Here is a 22,516-nt window from a genome sequence, read left to right on the forward strand (position 1 = left end):
TGTATATACTTATATATATAGTGCCAGTTTCCCAGAAAGGCATTTGGACATTTCCAGAAAGAGTATATAAACTATACACGGTGTATAAACTATGTGGTGGTTATTGGTTTATTTTCAAGAAAGAACAGTGGATGCAAATTCATTTTTTAAAAATTTATTGTATTGAAATACTGTTGGTTTACAATGTTGTGTTAATTTCTCCTGTGCAAGTTCATTTTAAAATGAAATTTTAATGCCATATCAAAATGTGTGGCCCAGAGACCAGCATGCTAGGAAATTGTCTCTTACTACTTTCAGTGCTGTTGTACTTACCAAGTTTTAAACACATAGTGATCTAGTTAAAGTACCAACTGAAAGCCGCAAATTAGAGGACGGGACTTGGACTTCCTTTTTTACAAGGGTGACACAGAGCGAAATGCACGTCCTAGAGACCAGATGTCAGGTCATCGAAGAATAAACAGTAATTTCTCTGGAACAGGCGTGCTGAAGAGCCAAACAGAATAAACCCTGCACAGTATGTTGGTTCTTTATTCTGTAGTATTCAGTGTTATCTTACCTTTCTTAGCCATTTACTTTGCTTGCCTGAGTCTTTGGAAATTACTCGGTAAAATTTTAAAAATTAATATTTTGAATTGTGCTTCAAAAACACTAGGAGTCCACATTTGTCAGCCAAGAATACAATTCCTGCCCTGCTTCCCTCATAGGATTTATTGTTTCAAGAGTCAAAATGGGAGCAGGGAACCACTTTAACTATAAAATGATAGAAAAATTCCTTTGTGGTCTATACAACATGTCTGATGAATAAGTAGAGACCAGTACTTTCACCTTTATGTTGTAACATGGATTGGCATCTAAGAAATTATAATGAAATTACAATGAAATCTTCAGATTTTAGTGGATGTTCACCTAAGAGCTAAGACTGTTAAACTCCACCAACCTTGAGTTTAACATTTGGAGAAACATAAATTCTCATTTGTGAATTGTTGAGTCAGATGAATAATTTCAGCTTGAATGTATTGAGGTTGCACCTGTAGAAAGTTTTCTTTTTCTGAAGGAATTAGGGGGAGAAAAGAGTGACTGGCAGAGCAGAAATAGAATTCTTTTTCTACTTCAGCTGCCTTCCCTACACAGAGGAAATCTGGACCTCAGGCTCTCCCTTGCAAAATCTGAAGGTGTCACACATTTGGATGGAGGACTAATAGAGGAGGTGAAAGAGAACCACAAACTGAAATGAACTTAGAAGTATCCTGGTAAAATACGGAGGAAGATAGATTATAAGAATATTCTCCTCAGCACAGATGGTAAATAGAAATGAGCTATGTTGATTCCATTGGTATTAATTTGAAGTAGGTATATTGTTGTTCAGTTGTTAAAGTCGGGTCTGACTCTTTGCAACCCCATGGACTGCAGTATGTCAGGCTTTCCTGTCCTTCACTATCTCCCTGAGTTTGCTCAGACTCATGTCCATTGAGTTAGTGATGCTATCTAAACATCTCATCCTCTGTTGCCCCTGCCTCCTCCTGCCCTCAGTCTTTCCCAGCATCAGGATCTTTTCCAGTGAGTCAGCTCTTTGCATCAGGTGACCAAAGTATTGAAGCCTCAGCTTCAGCATCAGTCCTTCCAGTGAATGTTCAGGACTGGTTGCCTTTAGGATTGACTGGTTTGATCTCCTTGCTGTCCAAGTGACTCTCAAGAGTTTTCTCCAGCACCACAGTTTGAAAGCATCAATTCTTCGGTACTCAGCCTTCTTAATGGTCTAGCTCTCACATCCGTACAAGACTATTGGAAAAACCATAGCTTTGACTGTACGGACCTTTGTCGGCAAAGTGATGCATCGTTATTGTTTTATTTTAGAAAATGTCATAAAACATTCCTAACCTTGACTGCTCCACCCTTACTCTTGCTCTGTCCTCTATCTTTGTTTGCCCACAGGTCCCTCAACACATGTATGTTCTTACTTCAGGGTTTCTGGGGACTGCAGTTGTGTCCGGTGGAGATGCGGATGTGGTTGAGGTTAGAGTGTGAGTCTAATAAATAAGCAAAAATCAGCTGCTATTCTGTTGTTTACCTGGTCATCCTAATGAGCTCCTTGAAGGCAGACAATGCTTTACTTGCTCTTGTGCACCAAATGTCTCAGTATAAAAGAATTGTTGTCCTTTGGTGAACGTTGTCAATAAAGATGCAGAAAAGAGTGTGATTCATTGACAGAACCTGCAGCAAATGACTTGCTTCTCCGTTCTTATGGATTTTTTTAAAAGCTATCATAACTCTTCAACCTGTCCTTTTGTTCTGCATTTCTTTCTACTATGTAACCACAGACCATCTTTACTCACTTACTTGTGGATAATCTTTCTAAAACACAGATCTGATTGTGTCTCCCCTGCTTTGCATTTAATTTTGTGTTTAAATCATCTAGAGCAAAAATTTCATCCCAACCTGGCTTTTCACCCTCTGGCACAATTCTGGGCCTTAGTGCCTCGTCCTCCAGTAGTACGTTGCCTCTTAAAGCAAAAGCTTCTCCCTACTGCCTGCAGGCAAAGCCATTAGAAAAATACATGGACTGCCAAGAATTATGCTGGTAAATAAAATTATACCAGACACTCCAAAACATTTTAAATTTTGAATTATTTTTACTGAAGTTTTATATAATTTACATAGTTGATTTTTTTTAATTGACTAGTAATTAAAAGCAAATGCTTTGTATGCTAAATAATAAAACAATGGAAGTTATTAAGCAAAAAATTAAAAGCATTTTTAATAATGTTGTGGAAAGGCAGTAACTGTGGTCACATTTGTGGGGATGCCAGTGTCTTAAGATTTTTCACATCTTCAGGGGAAGAAAATTTAGAGATGAGGGTGCTTCTGAGGATGGGTATATGTTTATTTTTATACTTAACTATAAATAAATAAAATTGTCACTTAGCACTTTAAGTAGAATGTTTTTTGTTGCTTTAGAGTTAATAAGAATTTCAAATACAACTGTTTAATAATGTGTATATTTTTGTGTAAAATCTCTATGTCTATATTTTTCTATTGTATATAGTTGTGCTTAAAAATATTATCTCTAGTATTTGTGACCAAAGGAATAAGGAACTCTTGGAGAAATGACTGGTTTTAGGTCTAAGGCAGCAAATGTACAAGTTAAGCCTGAAGATTTTTCTCATACCAGAAAGCAGGGAAGTTAGCAAAGAGTACTAGAACCTTGTCAGAAAAAACTCAGAAGCCAGTGATTTAAACTGTGTATCAAATGTGTTTAAATCTGTAAGTTCATAATTACAGTTCAGAAATAAAAACCTCATTGGTCATGTTTGGAGACTATTAGGAAACTTACCTCTTTGTTGTGAAAATCTGAAGATATAGGGAAAGAATCAGGCATCTATCTTGCCTTTCTTATATGATCAATATCTCGGGAAATTTGTCTTTGCATAATTATTCAGCTAATAAATCAAGAATAAATAGAATAAAAGGGAGAGAACTCAAACAAAATGAGAAATGAAAGGGAGAAATAACAACCAATACCACAGAAATATAAGAAGTCACAATAGAATACTATGAACAGTTATATGCCAACAAATTGGACAAGCTAGAGGAAATGAACGAGTTTCTAGAAACATGCAGCTCACCAAAACTGAATCAAGAAGAAATAGATAATTTGAATAGACAGAATTCACTAGAAGTGAAATAGAATCTGTAATTACAAAACAAACAAATAAACCTCCCTGCAAACACAAGTCCAGGACTAGGTGTTTTCACTGGGGAATTCTACCAAACATACAAAGAAGAACTCACACCAATCTTTGACAAACTCTTCCAAGAGATTAAAGAGGAGGGAACATTCCTAAAGTCATTCTGTGAAGCCACCATCACCCTGATACCAAAACCAGACAAAGATAGTACCAGAAAGGAAAATTACAGGCCAATATCGTGGATGAATACAGATGCAAAAGTCCTCAACAAAGGATCATACACTATGGTCAAGCTGGATTTACCCCAGGGCCACAATAATGGTAAACATATGCAAAACAATCAATATGATATATCACATCAACAAAAGAAAACACAGAAACCAAATAATCATTTCAGTAGATACAGAAAAAGTATTTGGTAAAATTCAGCATCCATTCACGATAAATACTTTCACTGAAATGAGTATAAAGAGAACAGATCTCAGCATAATAAAAACTGTCAGAAACCCACAGCCAACATAATACTCAACAGTGAAAAGCTGAACCCTTTCCTGCTGAATGCTAGAACACAACAAGGATGTCCACTCTCACTTCTATTCAACATAGTATGGGAAGCCCTAGCCACAGCAATTGGATGAGAAAAAGAAAGAAAAGGTATCCAGGTTGGACGGGAAGCAGTCATGATACTCTCTATAGAAAACCCTAATGACCCCACACAAAAACTATTAGAACCAATAAACAAATTCAGCAAGGTACAAGATTAACATACAGAAATCTGTTGCATTTTTTACACTAACAATAAAATATCAGAAGGGGAAAGTTAAAAAAACAAAACCTTTTAAAATCATGTCAAAGAAAAAACTAAGGAATACACCTGACCAAGGAGGTGAAAGAGTTACATGCTAAAAGCTATAAAACATTGATAAAGGAAATGGAAGATGATTCAAAGAAATGGAAAGATATCTCAGGCTCTTGGATTAAAAAAATTGATATCATTAAAATGACCATACTACTCAAAGCAATTTACAGGTTTAACGCTATCCCTGTCAAATTACCTATGAAAGCTTTCACAGAACTGGAATAAATAATCCTAAAACTTATGTGGAACCAAAGAAGACCCAGAATTGCCAAAGCAATCCTGAAGGGAAAGAGCAAAGCTGGAGACATAACCCTCTCAGACTTCAGACAATACTCCAAAGCTACAGTAATCAAAACAGCATGGCGTTGGCACAAAACCAGACATATGGATCAGTTCAACAGAATAGAGAGCCCAGAGATAAACTGCACACCTGTGGCTAACTAGTCTTCAACAAAGGAGGCAGGAGTACACAATGGGGGGAAGACAGTCTCTTCAGCAGGTGGTGTTGGGAAACCTAAACAGCCACCTGTGAATCAATGAAGTTAGAACACTCTTTACACTGTACACGAAAATAAATTCAAAATGGCTTAAAGACTTAAATATAAGACATGACACTTCAAAATTCCTAGAAGAGGGCATAGGCAAAACATTCTCCTAAATAACATTGTAGCAATACTTAGGTTAGTCTCCCATGGTAGTAGAAATACAAGCGAAAATAAACAGGATCTATTCAAGCTTACAAGCTTTTGTATAGCAAAGAAAATTGTAAACAATACAACCTACAGAATGGAAGAAAAGATTTGCAAACGATGCAACCAACAAGAGCTTAATTTCCTAAATATACAAAGAGTTCATGCAGCTCAATATCAAAAAATAAACAGCCCAATAATAAAAAAAAATAGGCAGAAAATCTAAATAGACATTTCTCCAGAGAAAATATATAGCTGACCAGTGGACATATGAAAAGATACTCCACATCGTTAATTATTAGAGAAATATAAGTAAAAACGATGATGAGTTATCACTTCACACCAGTCAGAATGGCCATCATCAAAAAATCTACAAATAATAAATGCTGGAGAGGCTGTGGAGAAAAGGGAACTAACTCTCCTGTACTGTTGGTGGGAATGTAAATTGGAATAGTCACTATGGAGAACAGTATGAAGGTTCCTTAAAAAAAAAAACAAAACCCAAAATAAGGACTTCTTGGTGGACCTGTGGTTAGGACCTGCTTCCACTGCAGGGGGCACAGATTTGGATCCCTGGTTGGGGGACTAAGGTCCCACAAGCCACACCACCAAAAAAAAAACAAACTAAACTGAAACTATAGTTACCATATGATCCAGCAATACCACTCCAGGGCATATATACAGGAAAGATGAAAACTCTGATTTGATTCAAAAAGGTAGCATGCACCTCATCGTTCATAGCAGCATTACTTGCAGTAGCCAAGACATGGAAGCAACCTAAGTGTCCATTGACACATGAATGGGTGAAGAAGACATGGTAGATACATTATCAGCCATTAAAAAAAAAAAAAGAAATATTGCCATTTGCAACAACGTGGATGAACCTAAAGATTGTCAGGCTAGGTGAAGTAAGTCAAACAGATAAAGACAAATATTATATAGTATCAGTTACATGTGGAATCTTAAAAGAAACAAATGAACTTATTTACAAAACAGAAACAGACTCACAGACACAGAAAACAAATTTATGGTTACCAAAGGAGAAAGTTGGAGGGATAAATCAGAAGTCTGGGATTAATATATACACACTGCTGCTGCTGCTGCTAAGTCGCTTCAGTCGTGTCCGACTCTGTGCGACCCCATAGACGGCAGCCCACCAGGCTCCCCCGCCCCTGGGATTCTCCAGGCAAGAACACTGGAGTGGGTTGCCATTTCCTTCTCCAATGCATGAAGTGAAAAGTGAAAGTGAAGTCGCTCAGTCATGCCCGACTCTTAGCGACCCCACGGAATGCAGCCTACCAGGCTCCTCCGTCCATGGGATTTTCCAGGCAAGAGTACTGGAGTGGGGTGCCATTGCCTTCTCCGTATATACGCACTAGAATATATATAATAAATAAAGACAAGGACCTATTGTATGGCACAAGAAACTATATTCTGTACCTTACAATAACCTATAATGGAAAAGAATCTGAAAAAGAATATATATATCTCTGAATCACTTTAATGTATACAACATTGTAAATCAACTATACTTGAATTTTAAAAAAGAATAATAGAATATCACTTTGAAGTCTCTAAAGAGTTGGGATTTGTTGTTGTTGTTTAGTCACTAAATCACGTTTGACTCTTTTGTGACCCCCGTGGACTACACAGCCCACCAGGCTACTCTGTCCATGGATCCCAGGCAAGAATACTGGAGTGGGTTGCCATTTTCAGTATACACCTATTAGAATGGCCAAAATCCAAAATACTGACACCACCAAGTGTTGGTGGAGACATGGAGCAATAGAAAGTTTTATTCATTGCTGTTGGGAATGCAGCCATTACCAGCCCTGTTGTGAGACAGCTTGGCAGTTTCTTATAAAATTGAACACACTCTTACCATATGACCCAGATCAGTCATGCTCTTTAGTATTTATCCTAATGAATCAAAACTTACAAAAACCTGCACGTGACTATTTATAGTAGCTTTACTCATATTTGCCGGAACTTGGAGGCCACCAAGATGTCTTTCAGTAGGTGAGTGATACACTCAGACAGTGCAGTATTATTCAGTGCAAAAAAAAGTGAGCTCACAAGTCATGAAAAGACATGGAGGAACCTTCAGTGTGCATTAGTGAAAGAAGCCAGTCTGAAAAGGCTTTGTACTGTGTGGTTCCAACTGCATGACCTTCTGGGAAAGGTAAAACTATGGAGACAGTAAGAGGGATCAGTGGTTGCCCGAAACGGTGGGAGGGAAGGATGAATCGACAGAGCAGAGAGGATTTTTTTTTTTTTTTTAGGATTCTGTGTGATACTGCAGTGATGGATACATGTCATTGTTTGTTTGTCACAGCCCAGAGAATATACAACACCAAGAGGGAACCTAATGTAGACTGTAGAACTTGATGAGAGTGCATCAGTGTAGGTTCACTGATCGTAACAAATGTCCCAGCTGGTAGGGAGATTGTTGGACGAGGGGGTATATGCGAAAACTGTACTTTCCACTCGGTTTTGCTGTGAACCTAAAACTGCTCTAAAAACATTGTTTATTAATTAAAAAGAGGAAACCAATCTTACCAAACCATAGCTATCAAAGTATTTTAAGCAAAACAAACCTTTTCTGTTCCTTTTTCTTTGGCCACTGTGTGCCCCTCTGGAGAAAAGTTAGGGGAAGTAGTAGGTGTCATGGAATGGTCAGAAGGTGAACATTAGCAGTCAGAGATGAAGGGAGGACTCATGCAGTCAGTTCCAGGTACCTTCTGTATAATTTTTTTTTTTTTTTTTTTTGCTTTATCCAAAGTTTTTAGGGATAAAGACTATCTGGTGAAGACTTTTTTTTTTCTAATGAAACATGTATGTATCCTGTTTCTGAAGGGAATTTCCTTTTCTCTAAAGCTGATTAAAAAAAAAAAAATTGTTCCCAACTCATCTTCTGAGACACTAAATTACATGAGACATGAGGAATCTCAGAGCCTGAACAACATTTGAACCAAGTTGAAGGAGACGTAAAATGATGATGCATGAACCATATGAGTTTTAACCATATAAGAGTTCTGCCAGGGTTGGATGGATGTCTGTCATCTTTCTGAGTTCATTTTTTTCCTTGTAGGTAAATAAATGTTGTTTGTTTGTTTTTTCTAGTTGGGGAATGGCGGTCAATGTGTATTCTACCTCGATAACCCAAGAGACTATGAGCAGACATGACATCATCGCTTGGGTTAATGACATAGTATCTTTAAACTACACAAAAGTGGAACAGCTTTGTTCAGGTAAGAGCATTCTTTTAAGTATTTACCTAAACGTTTACTCATGTGGAATGTGATTTTATAAACCACAGATGATATATTTGGAATAGTAATATATATATATATATACACACACACAGCTTCAATAGATAACTTAAGGAGAAAACCTCAGGTATAATTAACGAACATATGGGGGAAAATGATGATGTTCACCAAAGAGCATCAAGCTACCCCAAAACATGTTATAAGTGATCTTGCTGAAGCTCTGTAACTGATCTCCCAGCCTTTTCTCTGTCACCGCCCCCAGTAAGCCACCACACATCTCTTCCTAAAAATGCAGATTGGATCCTGCAAAACCCTTTCTTATAAACATTCCGGGCGCCGCGTTGTCCTTCCTATAGGATAAAATTCGCTGTTTTACGTGACTGATAAGGTCCTTTCCCTCTGGCTGCTGTCCATCTCCTCGGTTTCATGGTCCACATCTCCCTGCCCTGCGCCTCTGCCCCACGATACTCTTTGTTCCTAAAGACTCCTTCCCTTTTGCATTGCATGGATTTTTTTCATGCTCCCGTTGCCAAAAAGGTCTTTCCCCTTCTCTTCATTTGCAGTAAAATCGCGTTCACACTTTAAAATCCAGCTCATTGTCATCCCCTCTGAAGGGTTCCCCAGACCTCCCAGGCTTCATGGTGCTCCTGGAGCACCGTGCTCACCACCCTTCCAGAATAATGCCTACCACGCTGTGTTAGAAGGTCCAGCTTTTATTCCCCAGAAGGTTCCCAGAGCCCTTGAGGGCAGGGCTGTGTCTCATTCTTTGTCAAGTGTCTGAGGCAGCACCCTATGAAGTAGGCGGCCTACTATGAAGTAGGTGTGTAAGGAGTGCATATAGAGCTAAATTTAAAAAAAAACAAAAAACATTTGATTTCAGTGATTAAGTGGGGGCTTGTTAAAGAACATGTCACTAGTGAATTCATTCTTAGATTAGAGTATTTAGCAGAGACATAGTCTTCCTTTTGGAACAGGAAGTATTTTCTTCTTATGAACTAATAGGTGAGAGATTTTCTCTCTGCCTCTGACCCAAAATGGTATTAGGGATGAGAAAATATTCCTGAGATGGATTCGTGTGAAATCCCATGAGACATGATTGATACAGAAGCGTCTTCAGGTGTAGCTGGTGTGGCGGTGCTGGGGCCACAGCAGGACATCCTGTGAGTCATGTGTAGACAGATTTCATGCAGGGCCGTCAGCCCTCACCAGTCCAGGCCCACCAGAGAGGACACTCTCGCTTCTCTGCATCTAGGCTGGATCAGAATCAACTAGCGGACAAACTTCCCTTCTACTGACACCTCTTCTCACGTCGTCATTTTCTCGTGAGCAAGACAGTAGGGTGTCCAGAACCTAGACCTTGCCTGACCCACCGGCTCTGTGTCCAGGCTTCAGGCATCAGCCCTCTGATTTGGGAGGTCAGTAGTGGATGCAAACCGAGCAGTTCTTTACCCTTCAGTACGATCTGGAGAAAAGCCGACTTAGACTGTGATGACACCCAGGAAAAATGTGTTGTTTACCTATTGAAATGACTCGAGCAGTGACTGTCAGAAATGGCCTCTGTTGCATCCTGCTCAGCTGCAGATCTGCACTCAGGTTTTCTGGTGCTGTTCTTGCTCTGCGTTCTGGAGTGCCCTGCTATTTTATTTTATTTCTAAAAGAAAGTATTTATGTATGTATTTGGTTGTGCTGGGTCTTTGTTGCTGTGCGTGGGCTTTCTCTAGTTGCAGGGAGCGGGGTTCTGCTCTTCGTCATGCGTGGGCTTCTCGTTGCGGTGGCTTCTCTTGTTGCAGAACACGGGCTCTAAGAACTTGGACTCAGTAGTGTGGCACAGGGGCTTAGTTGCCCGGCCACCTGTGGACTCTTCCCAGACCAGAAATCGAACCCGTGTCCCCTGCGTTGGCAGGCAGGTTCCTATCCACTGTACCACCAAGGAGGGCTTAATATTTTATTTTTAATTTGCTGGAGAAAAAAAAAAAACAGTGTTTTCTGTTATCAGCCATCCCTTTTCTATTAATAACAAATATCACTTTACATTGTAATCGTGGGTTCGTTTCTCCATGGGGCCTGACACACGTTCTTCCCTCAAAAGTGCTCATTTTAGGATGAATGCAAATCAGTTTGAAACTGCTGTGGGGCAAAGACAAAACTGTGTATCTTTCCCATAAAGTGGCTGTGTGTACTTGTGGATAAGGGCCATGGGGCTGGTTATCCAGAAAAAAAGAGACACAGAGAAGGAAGGAGATAAGAAAAAACAGTCAGAGAGAAAATTGCCAGTCATGGGTCTAAAGTGTCCAAGGGGCCCATGAGGAACTTCCTGTTTAACATATTTTGGGAGTTTTTGCAGACAAATGAAATGAGAAGCAAATTAGAATTTTTAGATACAGTAGTAGTAAATGCTGGAGTGTCTGTGTGTGTATCTGTTCTTTGTATATGTATATATAATTTCTTTGCTTATCTTTTCAATTTCTCATAAGGCAAATTCAGTAAAATTTTAGCAGCATTTGTGAAGGGTTCTTGAACAGTTACCTTAAAGAAAGCGTTGGTGTGCATTTTCCAATCATATGTATCTACATTGTCATCCAGTGTGGCTTGATGAAACCTGTGGAAACCATTTTGATCATGAGAACAGGTAATTTTCATTAGGGTAACTCACTGGCTACCAAATACGTTGTATTTTTTCCCTCAAAAAGCAAATAAACAAACATGTTAATCCCCATAGTAGAGAAGCGGGTGTTTTATTTTAGACAGTCATTTCATCAAAGTCTAAACTGGGGACTAAATGCATTTCTAATCTTCTGAGAAGCTGCTTAAGAATGCCAGTTTTTGGGATCCTTGACTTTCTAAATCAGCATCTCTGGATGTGCGAAGCCTCCACTGTGCCAGCCAACAAGCACCCCAAGTACTTCTGGGCTGCAGCCAAGAACTTGCTGTGCATTTTAAAGGAACCCCAAACCACCAACAGTAAAAATATCCAGAATTTACCTGGCACAGTTTCCTAATTCATAATTTAGTCTTTGACTTTTATCTTCAACAGTGGCATTTGGCAAGAAATTCTATCATTTGATTTATTTATGAACTTATTTATTTATACCCTTCTTTGTTCTAGAAGACTTTGCAGGCAGCGAGGACAGTGCCATTAGGATAAGAACAAAACCAGATATTGGTGACCTTAGTGATTTGTCCTCAGCACACTTATAATGAGTAGTCTGATTTCTTGGATAATATCTTTTTCTTTTACTTTCATTTTAATTCCTTTAGTTTACTGTGTATAATTTTATTTTAGTCATAAGCTGTGGGAAAACACACAAAATACCTTCACATATTTAACTGATGTTTTTTTCTTGTTCAGTAAAATTGCTCCTTACTCTTTTTCCTAGACTTAGGTTCCAATACTGTCAGTCCCCCTTCGGCATGTTTTTTCCCCATTTGCATTATTTCCTATTTGTTTCTTTATTTCCAGCTAAGAACTCTCCCTCCAGCTATCATTAAAACTAACATCAGCTTTTCTTTAGCTCATGAATAGCTGACATACTGCTTCACATGTGTGCGTCTTTTTCTGCAGAATTTTCTACCTTTATATCATCTCATTTGTTTCCATCTAAGCATTTTTAAAGCTTTATAAAAGAGAATGGTATGAGGTTTAACATTTTGAAACATGTTGTAAGTTGCAAAAGGATGACAGTGACTTGTTCTTTTTCTGTTATTTCAACCCAGGAATGTAACCTTCTGAAAGTGACTTTGAACATGAAATCTGGGTTATACAGCCATATGCATCTTTAGTTTGCATCCATGTCTTGTGAGCAGCAACCTTTATGTTTCAGGTGAAAAGCTGGACTACATTAATGAAGGCCAGACTGTCAATGGGTGTGAATACTGCCTAGTAATATGACAGTATATGGCTCATCTATGTTTGATTTGAAGACGAATATTTGTGGATTTCCCATGTTGGGATGGGGGATTGAACCATGTGAAATACCAGATTAGTTTGGCCTAAAACAATTTTTTGTTTTAGTTCAACTGCTTTATAAAATTTCTAGGGTTTTTTGCAGAGTGACATGTTTTGGTTTTACTTTAGTACCAGCTCAAACCAGTTTGATAGAATTTTATAAGGGATTTAAGAGAGAATGGGCATATATTTAAGACAGAATATATATATTTTGTTAATTTAAAAAAGAGAAAGATGGATGGTATGGTGCTTAAGAAGCCATGAAATTCATTTAAGTGACTAGAAATACCATTTTGGAGAGGATGGAGGTAGTGAACTGTCTGGAGCAGAAAAGCAAAGAGAAGTGAGGCAGGGAGGTTGGGAGTGAAAAGAATGTACCTTTCCTTTTCCTCTTCACCCTCCCCATCCTCTGCTCTGATACATGAATTTCCTTTGAGGCTTTTTTCTGACAGCCATCTCTCTGTGCCCCAGTCCTGTCTCCTCAACTGGGATGCAGGCAGCCAAGCCGTTGGGTCCACGACTGAGTCACTGGCAGAGCCTGGCCAGCCAGCAGCTGACTAGCGACATCCCCTCGCCCTGGAGGCTGTTGCAGACTGTCCCCTCTTTCTCCCCCATCTCCTTTCTCCTCCCCACTCCCTCCACAGGACGAGCACGCTGCTGATGCTCAGATGCCACGCCTGTCCCCAGGCTGGTTATAACAGCTCAGTTATTTTCCTGAGCATTTTAGTATTTGAATAAATTGTAGTTTGAATTAAATCATTTTTTAGAATGAAAAAATTTTAGGTCTTCTCTTGACTAGCAATTTATTTTTAAAAAAGAGACAGAAAAATGATCAGGATTTGATTCAGTTTCATTTCATGCTCTCGCTCTAGATGGTTTCAGGCTTTGTCTTGGATCAAGTGTTTGGTGTTTACTTCTTCCAGGAAAGCTCCTGAGTCCAGCTGATTGTGTCGTAGTCATACTGACCATTCTGAGTCCTTGATGGCTCCCGGAAAGGACTAGGCTGTACAGCAAGCAGCACTGCCGGATTTAGAAGGGTGGTTGTCAGCCATGCCCAGGACCTGTGCGCTTTCTGACCGTTTTGGGCTGCAGTCTGTGCCTATGAAATAAGTCGATCCCACCCCGGTGTTTCTCCCTCTTGTCCGCAGAGACCTCTGTCAGGAGGACAGGTTGCTGATGAAATCAGCTCAGAGTCTAAATTTAGTAGCCCTCCTCTCGTTGAACCGAAACCAAGTAAGGATATTTTGTCGGTGTCTGGTAGCTCCAGAGCTTACTTAGCTTTATAAAATATCATTGCTTGTTATTTGCTTTCAGAAAGTTAAGTCATCTTGGATTGTGTTACTGTTGTTGCAGATGTCATTGTATTACAGTGGAATATTATTCATATTTGTGATGTATTACATAGAGGTGAGGGTTTAGGGGTTTTGCCCGTAGTTTTTCTCTGATTTTATTTGGCTGAAGATGGTTTTTAAAATCTATTTACTTGGTCTCAGCAAACTAACTAATTGGAGAGCAGGGGGATAAAAAGTGAGTTGAAAAATCAGGGAAAGGAGATTCAGAGTAGGGTTTAGCTGCTGCAGTGGGTAATACACTCCCGTGTCTCCACTAATGTGCCACTTGAAAGGAGTTTATTTTTTGAGTAGAATATGGAAAATAATAGTATTTTTTCCTTCTAAATGTGTTTGTTTATATATATATTTGATCCTTTGTTACCAAAAATAAACCTAAATTGCTGTTTTTGTTGGGCTTTTCTGTTCACTGCATTCTGTAATGCTAAATACCATGGTGGGAAAAAGTGTGTATGCACTCACCTTCATTTATCCAGCTGCCCCATAAGTAGATAGAGGATATATTTGTGTTTATTTGTGTACATACATGCACACATACATATGTATTGATATTGAAAGCAATCAGCCATCTCTTTGTCTCATTACTATATTCAGTTCTGACAATCAATTTTTTTCCAACACCTTTTTTTTTATAGTTGCTTTACAATGTGTGAGTTTCTGTTCTACAGCAGAATGCATCAGCCATGCATATACATGCATCCCCTCCCTTTTGGACTTCCTTTGCACTCAGGTCACCACAGTGCGTTAAGCAGAGTTCCCTGGGCTATACAATGTGACCTCATGGTGTGTGTGCCTGCATGCAGTTGCTCAGTCATGTCCGACTCTTTGTGACCCCATGGACTGTAGCCTGCCAGGCTCCTCTATCCATGGAATGCTCCAAGCAAGAATACTGGAGTGGGTCGCCATTTCCTACTCCAGGGGATCTTCCCGACCCAGGGATGGAACTCGCATCTCTTGTTCCTTCTGCATTGGCAGATGGATTCTTTACCACTGCACCACCTGAGAAGTCCTCATCAGTTATCTATTTTATATATAGTACTGGGCTTCCCTGATAGCTCAGTTGGTAAAGAATCCACCTGTAATGCAGGAGACCCCGGTTCGATTCCTGGGTTGGGAAGATCCGCTAGAGAAGGGATAGGCTACCCACTCCAGTATTCTGGCCTAGAGAATTTCATGAACTGTATAGTCCATGGGGTCACAAAGAGTAGGACACGACTGAGCGACTTTCACTTTCACTTTTATATACAGTATCAGTAGTGTATGTGTGTTAATCCCAGTCTCCCAGTTCCTTCCACTCCCCTCTCCCCCTTGGTATCCTTACATTTGTTCTTTACATCTGTCTCCATTTCTGCAGGTAAGATCCTCACTGCCATTTTTCTAGATTCCACATATGTGTTAATACACGGTATTTGTTTTTCTGTCTCTGAATTACTTCTCTCTGTATGACACTGTCTAGGTCCACTCACGTCTCCACACATGACCCAGTTTCTTTTATTTGACACACACGTTGTGAGCCCTTCTTTGGCCTAGGCCCCGGGGGCCCGGATTAATGAGACGGAATTGTGGTCCGCTAAGAGCTCAGTACCGCAGGGCACTGTCCTGAAAAAAACTAGAAAGCGCACACAGTCGTCCTGTTCTGGAAGAGCTTTGAGCCTGCCGAGGAAAGGTGGGACACAGTCTGTGGAGATGCGTCTTTCTTCAGGTTCTTTAGGAGGAAGTGCGTGCTGCCTGGATGCCTTAGAATGGCCAAACACCTCAGAAATCCTTCTTCTTGAGTCATGTGGAGTGACCAGGATGTAGGATAATGTGTGTTTTATTAGGTCCAGCCCTTAAATACATGAAGGGTGTTGTTTCTCTAAGAGGAATGTAGAGTTTTTCCTGATGATGTCATATGAGTATGTGAAAGTTGTTTTTACTCTATTTCTCTGAAGAAACTGCATACATCTGGGATTTTCTCAGGAAACCGTGGAATTGTTCATTTCTTTGGGAGAAATGCAACAAATATTTTCAGTTCTGGGAAGCCAGTGATCACTGCTCAGATCTTTAACTAGAGAGGTGTCAGGCAGCTCCGTTAGTATTTTCCAGAGGGTCATAGGTACACATATGTCCTCTTGGTTCTTGTCCCTTTCTACTGGAGGCCCTCCTTGGTAGAGATGATCATTATAAACCAGGGAAGGTAAAACAGGGCAGACAGGTCACCTGGGATGAAGGCTGGCAGTTTATATACTAACCAGAAAAACCAAGGAACATGTAAGCACTATGAACTTAATATAGTGCCTTAACTGGAACAAAGCAAAGCAGTGACATGTTATTAGAAATTTTAGCTAATGATTGTCTTCGAGAATTTTCAATAACATCACAAAATTTAATAATTGTAGGAATTTGTATAAAGCAGTACCCTTAATTAAATCCTAGACTTTCATCTCTTAACTGTTTTCCCTTATCTGAGAAAATTCCCAGATGTCAATAGATGAATACAGTCTTCTGGGTTCTTAGTAAGTGTGTTGCTAATTCGCAAACTCTTTATCATGCAATCTCCCCTTGGGTTCAGATGTTTTTCTTTAATCTACTGTAGTTAAGATTCTGCTAGGTTTCACCTGCTCAGAAACCATGAATGGGTCCACAGGTGTGAGTCTAGAGATGAGAATTGTTGTAACATGGGCAGGTGATGAAGTCGTGATACCGATGAGAGTGCTTCAGTTGAGGAATGAACCTCCAAATCCCCAGCACTGACTTCATTAGCTTTAAGCCTGGAGCCCTCAGTATTGAGACCCCAGAAATCTTGGTGAAGGCTGTGGGACTCAGTGCTAGAGCCCAAGAGATGCTGAGTTTTGTGATTCATAACTGCGATTTCAGAAACCTTCAGAGCCCCTTCTCTGATTTTTGTCTTTGCTTTACGATAAGATGCTCAGCATAATGATATGTTTATTTTGAAATCATTCACCAAGATCTATAAAACAAGTATCTTAAGGAAAAATGTATATGTTCTAACGTATTGTAAGTTATGTTGATTTTTCCTAAAGATGGTAATTACTTATATGATGGGTGTAGTCTTTATGAAAGATTATTTCATATTTATATTGCTTTTTTTTTTTCCTTTCCCTTTTCTCCTCTTCAGTTTAAATCATCTAAAGAGTTTAACAGGAAGAGTAGAAAATTGGGGGAAAATAGTCATTTCCTTTTATAAATGAATTTGTGATTACTTAAGCACCTCATATGTTTATCTGGGGAAAGACTTAAGGACTGGAGAAGCCCTTGAATGTTTTTCAGTAGATAAACTTGAGGATCTTAGGAATGTGTTCATCTCCTTACTTTGCTAGGAGGAAGCCAAGGACCTCATTTTGTTCTTTGGTTCTTTGCCCTTTGAGTCTAAAACATGCATTTTGGAGATTCATATTTCATAGCTGAAACAACTCCATTCCATCCTATTCATTTTTATAGCTCCGATTATTTATAACCAGCCACATAATGCATGGTTTTATATGTTAGGGGCAAAATGATGTCATAAGGCCTCAACTTTTATGTATCATTCTTCAGCATTTTCATTGTGCTTTTATATGTATTATCTGTTTTAATTCTTGTAACAACTGTGTGTAGAAAAACAATGGGACTTTTTTATTCCTGTCTTATATAAGAGGATAAAAGCCCAAAGAAGCCAAGTGTTTATGGCGGATGCTAGTTGGAACCTCCCTGGCTCACCGGCTTCCTCTCTTCTTGTTCATGTGTGCGGCCGCTATAGATGTGGGAGAGGGTGTGTGTGTGTGTCTGTAGATGTGGGTGAGGGGGGGGTGTGTGTGTGTGTGCATGCCCACGTTTCTGATTTTTTTTTTTTTTTACATATCCATTTATCAGATGCCCAATGAACGGCTCTAGGAACAGAGTAGCTAGAAGTCCGTATCCCCACCCTTGCAGTTACTCATTGAGAAAATGAGACACAGCTGGTATTCTGTGGGTTTTACACCGTGACCTGGCATCATTATCAAGAACTTTCTTAGCAAAGGTAGTGAGATGCTAGTAGAAACACAAGATTTTGCTCTCAATCTTAGAATTTTTTAAAAATGGTTTGGGTTTTTTTGTTGTTGTTGTTAATATTATTTATTTGGCTGCACCTGAGCTTAGTTGCAGCATATGGGATCTAGTTCCCTGCCCAGGTCCCCGGGTCCCCTGCATTGGGAGTGCAGAGTCTTAGCCACTGGACCACCAGGGAAGTCCCTCAAATTCCTTTTTGCTCTGCCTGCTGAGAGTGGGTGGGGGAGGACGTGCCCCTTTCCCCTACCTGGTCTCCTTTCTTCTCTCCTGCTCTAAACTCTCTTGCCCTCTAAGCAAGGCTAGAGGGATCTGACATGTTGCCACCTGCTCTGATTCAGGTCTCTCGGGATAATCCCTGGTCAGTGGAGCGGTAACCAGAGTCATGGCTCCTTAGAGACACACACATGCACATTTGAAGCCCAGGCATGTAGCCCTTTCCTTATGTTGGACCCAGGCTTGTTTTAATAAACTTGGAGCTGTGAAGACACTTCCTAATAACATCCTCAATTCCTCAGTGAGAAAAAGAACATCTTCTAGAATAATGTTGTTTTATATATACTGGGTCACTCAAGGAATCACTGTTTCCCATGCATTTCATTCTGTTCACCGAGCCTGTATCGCGGTAGCTGTGCTGGGCACCTCTTTCAGTCCTTCTCCAGCTCCTTTCTTATGAAAAGCTGATGTTTGCTTAGCCCTGTACAAAAGGGACATGCTGGTGCAACATTTAGGAATAGTTGTCTGAAACTGTGCCATTTGCCGAGATGTAATAAAGACCTAGAGACTGTCATCCAGGGTGAAATAAGTCAGAGAAAAGCAAATATATTAATGCATATATGCAGAATCTAGGAAAATAGACCACCCTGTTCACGAAGCAGAAATAGAGACACAGATGTAGAGAGCAAACATATGGATACCAAGGGGGGTGGGAGGGAGCAGGGAGATGAATTGGAAGATTGGGATTGACACATACACACCAATATGTATAAAATAGATAACTAATGAGAACCTCCACAGGGAACTCTACTCTGTGCTCTGCGGTGACCTAATTGGGAAGGAAATCCAAAAAAGGGGGGATATATAAAAACATACAGCTGATTCACTTCAGTGTACAGCGGAAACTAACACAACTCTGTAAAGCAACTATACTCTACTAAAAATAAAGGGAAAAAAAAAAATAGTCATCTGTCCCCACCCAGTTCTAGCCTCCTTTCGTATCTGTTTCCCAGTTCCAGCCGGGTTGCAGCCCCTAAACCTCTTCTATAAAGGAAATTCTAGAGCTGCCGGCAGTTTACAGTCACAGCGGACCCTGTGCCAACATAGTAGAAAGATGAATTGGACCCCAGCCCCCATTTTAAAGAGCTGGTAGAGAGTTACCCAGCAGTCAGCTAAGAGAGATGGCTAATTAAAATGCAAGTCCAACTTACTACTTGGCTTTCGTAGCCATTGTAGTGAAACAGCTAATTCCGTACTGGGAATAGAAAAGCTCCATAGAGAAGACGATGCTTGGGCTAAACTTAACGAAAGAGGGATTTCTGCTCAAAGGTAAAAGGTGGCAAAAGGATATTTTAGGCAGAAAATGTCTGACGCCCCTGTCTCCTGCCCTCAGTCTTTCCCAGTATTAGGGTCTTTTCCAGTGAGTTGGCTCTTCGCATCAGGTGGCCAAAGTATTGGAGCCCCAGCATCAGCATCAGTCCTTTCAGTGAATATTCAGGGTATGTCAGCCCAGAAAACCTTCTTGAGTCTTTGGCCAAACAGCCATGTGGATTTAGTGGGTGATTAATAAATGTTTCTGAAATGGAGTTTAATTGAAACGCTCTCTAAGCTAGGTTCAGCTTGAAAAGAGAAATTTGGGGGTTTTGAGTAAATGTACTATTGCTAATGCTGAAACTGAAGCTCCAATACTTTGACCACCAGATGTGAAGAGTCAACTCATTGGAAAAGACCCTGATGCTGGGAACGATTGAGGGCAGGAGGAGAAGGGGGCAACAGAGGATGAGATGGTTGGATGGCATCACCGACTTAATGGACAGGCATTAGCACAAACTCTGGAAGATGGTGAAGGACAGGGAAGCGTGACATGCTGCAGTCCATGGGGTCACAAAGGGTCAGACATGACTTAGCGACTGAACAACCATGACTATTTAGCTATTTTTTGATGTTCTAACATATCGCTTCAGGTATTCCTAAAGTCAGCAGATATTTAGTGAGCGCCTATAGTGTGTCAGACGGCAGGCTGGAATCTGGGGATACAGCCAGATACAAAAAGCAGTAGAGGGACTTACTTTCCGAGTGGTCCAGTGGTTGAGAATCTGCGTTGTAATGCCAGGGATGGGAGGTGGGTTCAATCCCTGGTCTGAGAACTAAGGTCCCATATGCTGAGGAGCACTTAGGCCCATGCACTACAGCTTCTGAATGTGTGTGCCACAACTAGAGTGTCTGTGCATCACAACAAAAGATCCCACATGATACAACTAAGTCTCAGTGCAACCGAAAAAAAAAAGGCAATACAGATGATACCTAGTAAGGACCATTCCTTTACTACCAAAGTTCTGCTTGACACATTGGATTCCAGAGCATTTAAGTTCCTTTTTTCTCAGCTTTTCCTGAGTACAAAGCAAAGGTTAAGCAAGGTCCCTGGACAGAAGTGGTGGCCTTCTGGCCCTTGTCACCATTGGATGGCCTTACAACATGAATGGGCAGTCTGTGCTCTGAATATCCAAAGCAGTGGTAGACCATCCAGTTTCTCCACAGCTGAGATGATCCAGCCATGCATCTTCAAGTTCTACTGTTCTTCAAAGGAAAATATTTTTTCTAACCTAGTTTTTCCCTGAATTGTTTTTAAAATTACAGTTTATCAGCCACGTAGACACTATTAAAAAAAAAAAAGGAGTGTCAGAAGTCATCATCAAATGTTTGGGGATGTTGGGCATGTTAGAATGATACACCTGAAAACAGAAGAATTGCTTGGCAGCTCTTAAAATAAGCATTACTCCACAGATTGGGTCAGGAGTTCCTTCTTATCCGAGTAATAACCATCACTGCCTGCACAGATTGGGTCATATCCAAGAGTTTGGTCTTATCCTAGACCAAATTATTTAACAATAAGAAGCATATAAATGCAAAACTCGTGATGGTAAAATTTCCTACAGTTTCTCCTAGCATTCTCCAAATGAAGACCACTTCTTCACTTTGATTTCTTTTAGATTATGTATTTGTTTGACAATTCATAGTGTATGTCAACTTTAAAATTACACTTAATTACAGTTAAGTGTAACATTTAAAAATTGAATGTTTTTAAAGAAAACTTCTTTCTTGCCTTTTTTGCTTTCTTTTTTTTTTTTAATTTTATTTTATTTTTAAACTTTACATAACTGTATTAGTTTTGCCAAATATCAAAATGAATCTGCCACAGGTATACATGTGTTCCCCATCCTGAACCCTCCTCCCTCCTCCCTCCTCCCTCCCCATTCCATCCCTCTGGGTCGTCCCAGTGCACCAGCCCCAAGCTGCTTTCTTTTTAAAATTAAATTTTATTCTTTCAGTTTCTTCTAGGATTGAATCTCAGAAGTAAATACTTGTACATTCCTCATACTAATTTGGGATCCTCGTAATACTAGAATTGTGCTTAGAAAAGGGTTCAGTTCAGTTCAGTCACTCAGTAGTGTCCAACTCTTTGCGACTCGATGGACTGTAGCACATCAGGCTTCCCTGTCCATCACCAACTCCCAGAGCTTGTTCAAACTCATGTTCATCAAGTTGGTGATGCCATCCAACCATCTCATCCTCTGTCGTCCCCTTCTCCTGCCTTCAATCTTTCACAGCATCAGGGTCTTTTCCAGTGAGTCAGTTCTTTACATCGTGTGGCCAAAGTATTGGAGTTTCAGTTTCAGCATCAGTCCTTCCAATGAACATTCAGGACTGATTTCCTTTAGGATGGACTGGTTGGATCTCCTTGCAGTCCAAGGGACTCTCAAGAGTCTTCTCCAACACCACAGTTCAAAAGCATCAATTCTTCGGTGCTCAGCTTTTTTTATAGTCCAACTCTCACATCCATACATGACTACTGGAAAAACCATAGCTTTGACTATATGGACCTTTGTCAGCAAAGTAATGTTTCTGCTTTTTAATATGCTGTCTAGGTTGGTCATAGCTTTTCTTCCAAGGAGCAAGCATCTTTTAATTTCTTGGCTGCAGTCACCATCTGCAGTGATTTTGGAGCCCAAGAAAATAAAATCTGTCACTGTTTCCATTGTTTCCCCATCTATTTGCCATGAAGTGATGGGACCAGATGCCGAAATCTTTGTTTTCTGAATGTTCAGTTTTAAGCTAACTTTGTCACTCTCCTCTTTCACTTTCATCAAGAGGCTCTTTAGTTTTTCTTCGCTTTCTGCCATAAGGGTGGTGTCATCTGCATATCTGAGGTTATTGATATTTCTCCCGGCAATCTTGATTCCAGCTTGTGCTTCATCCAGCCCAGCATTTCTATTCTGCATATAAGTTAAATAAGCAGGGTGACACTATATAGCCTTCACGTACTCCTTTTCCAATTTGGAACCAGTCTCTTGTTCCATGTCCAGTTCTACCTGTTGCTTCTTGACCAGCATACAGATTTCTCAGGAGGCAGGTATGGTGGTCTGGTATTCCCATCTCTTTCAGAATTTTCCACAGTTTGTTGTGATCCACACA

The 22,516-nt window shown here is 40.1% G+C and overlaps 1 protein-coding gene across 4 annotated transcripts in view; it reads left to right on the plus strand.

Moving 5' to 3' along the window:
* MAPRE2 (microtubule associated protein RP/EB family member 2) overlaps positions 1 to 22,516 on the plus strand; it is a 188,726-nt gene that overhangs the window by 97,929 nt on the left and 68,281 nt on the right. For all 4 annotated transcript variants that reach the window (XM_006059136.4, XM_006059135.4, XM_044934676.2 and 1 more), the window contains one exon: positions 8,358 to 8,485. In XM_006059136.4, the coding sequence (XP_006059198.1) occupies positions 8,365 to 8,485 (121 nt within the window). In that variant the 5' untranslated portion in view covers positions 8,358 to 8,364. The remainder of the gene's footprint in view (positions 1 to 8,357; positions 8,486 to 22,516) is intronic.

Source organism: Bubalus bubalis, chromosome 22 (assembly GCF_019923935.1).
Source record: "Bubalus bubalis isolate 160015118507 breed Murrah chromosome 22, NDDB_SH_1, whole genome shotgun sequence".
NCBI classification, from domain to species: domain Eukaryota; kingdom Metazoa; phylum Chordata; class Mammalia; order Artiodactyla; family Bovidae; genus Bubalus; species Bubalus bubalis.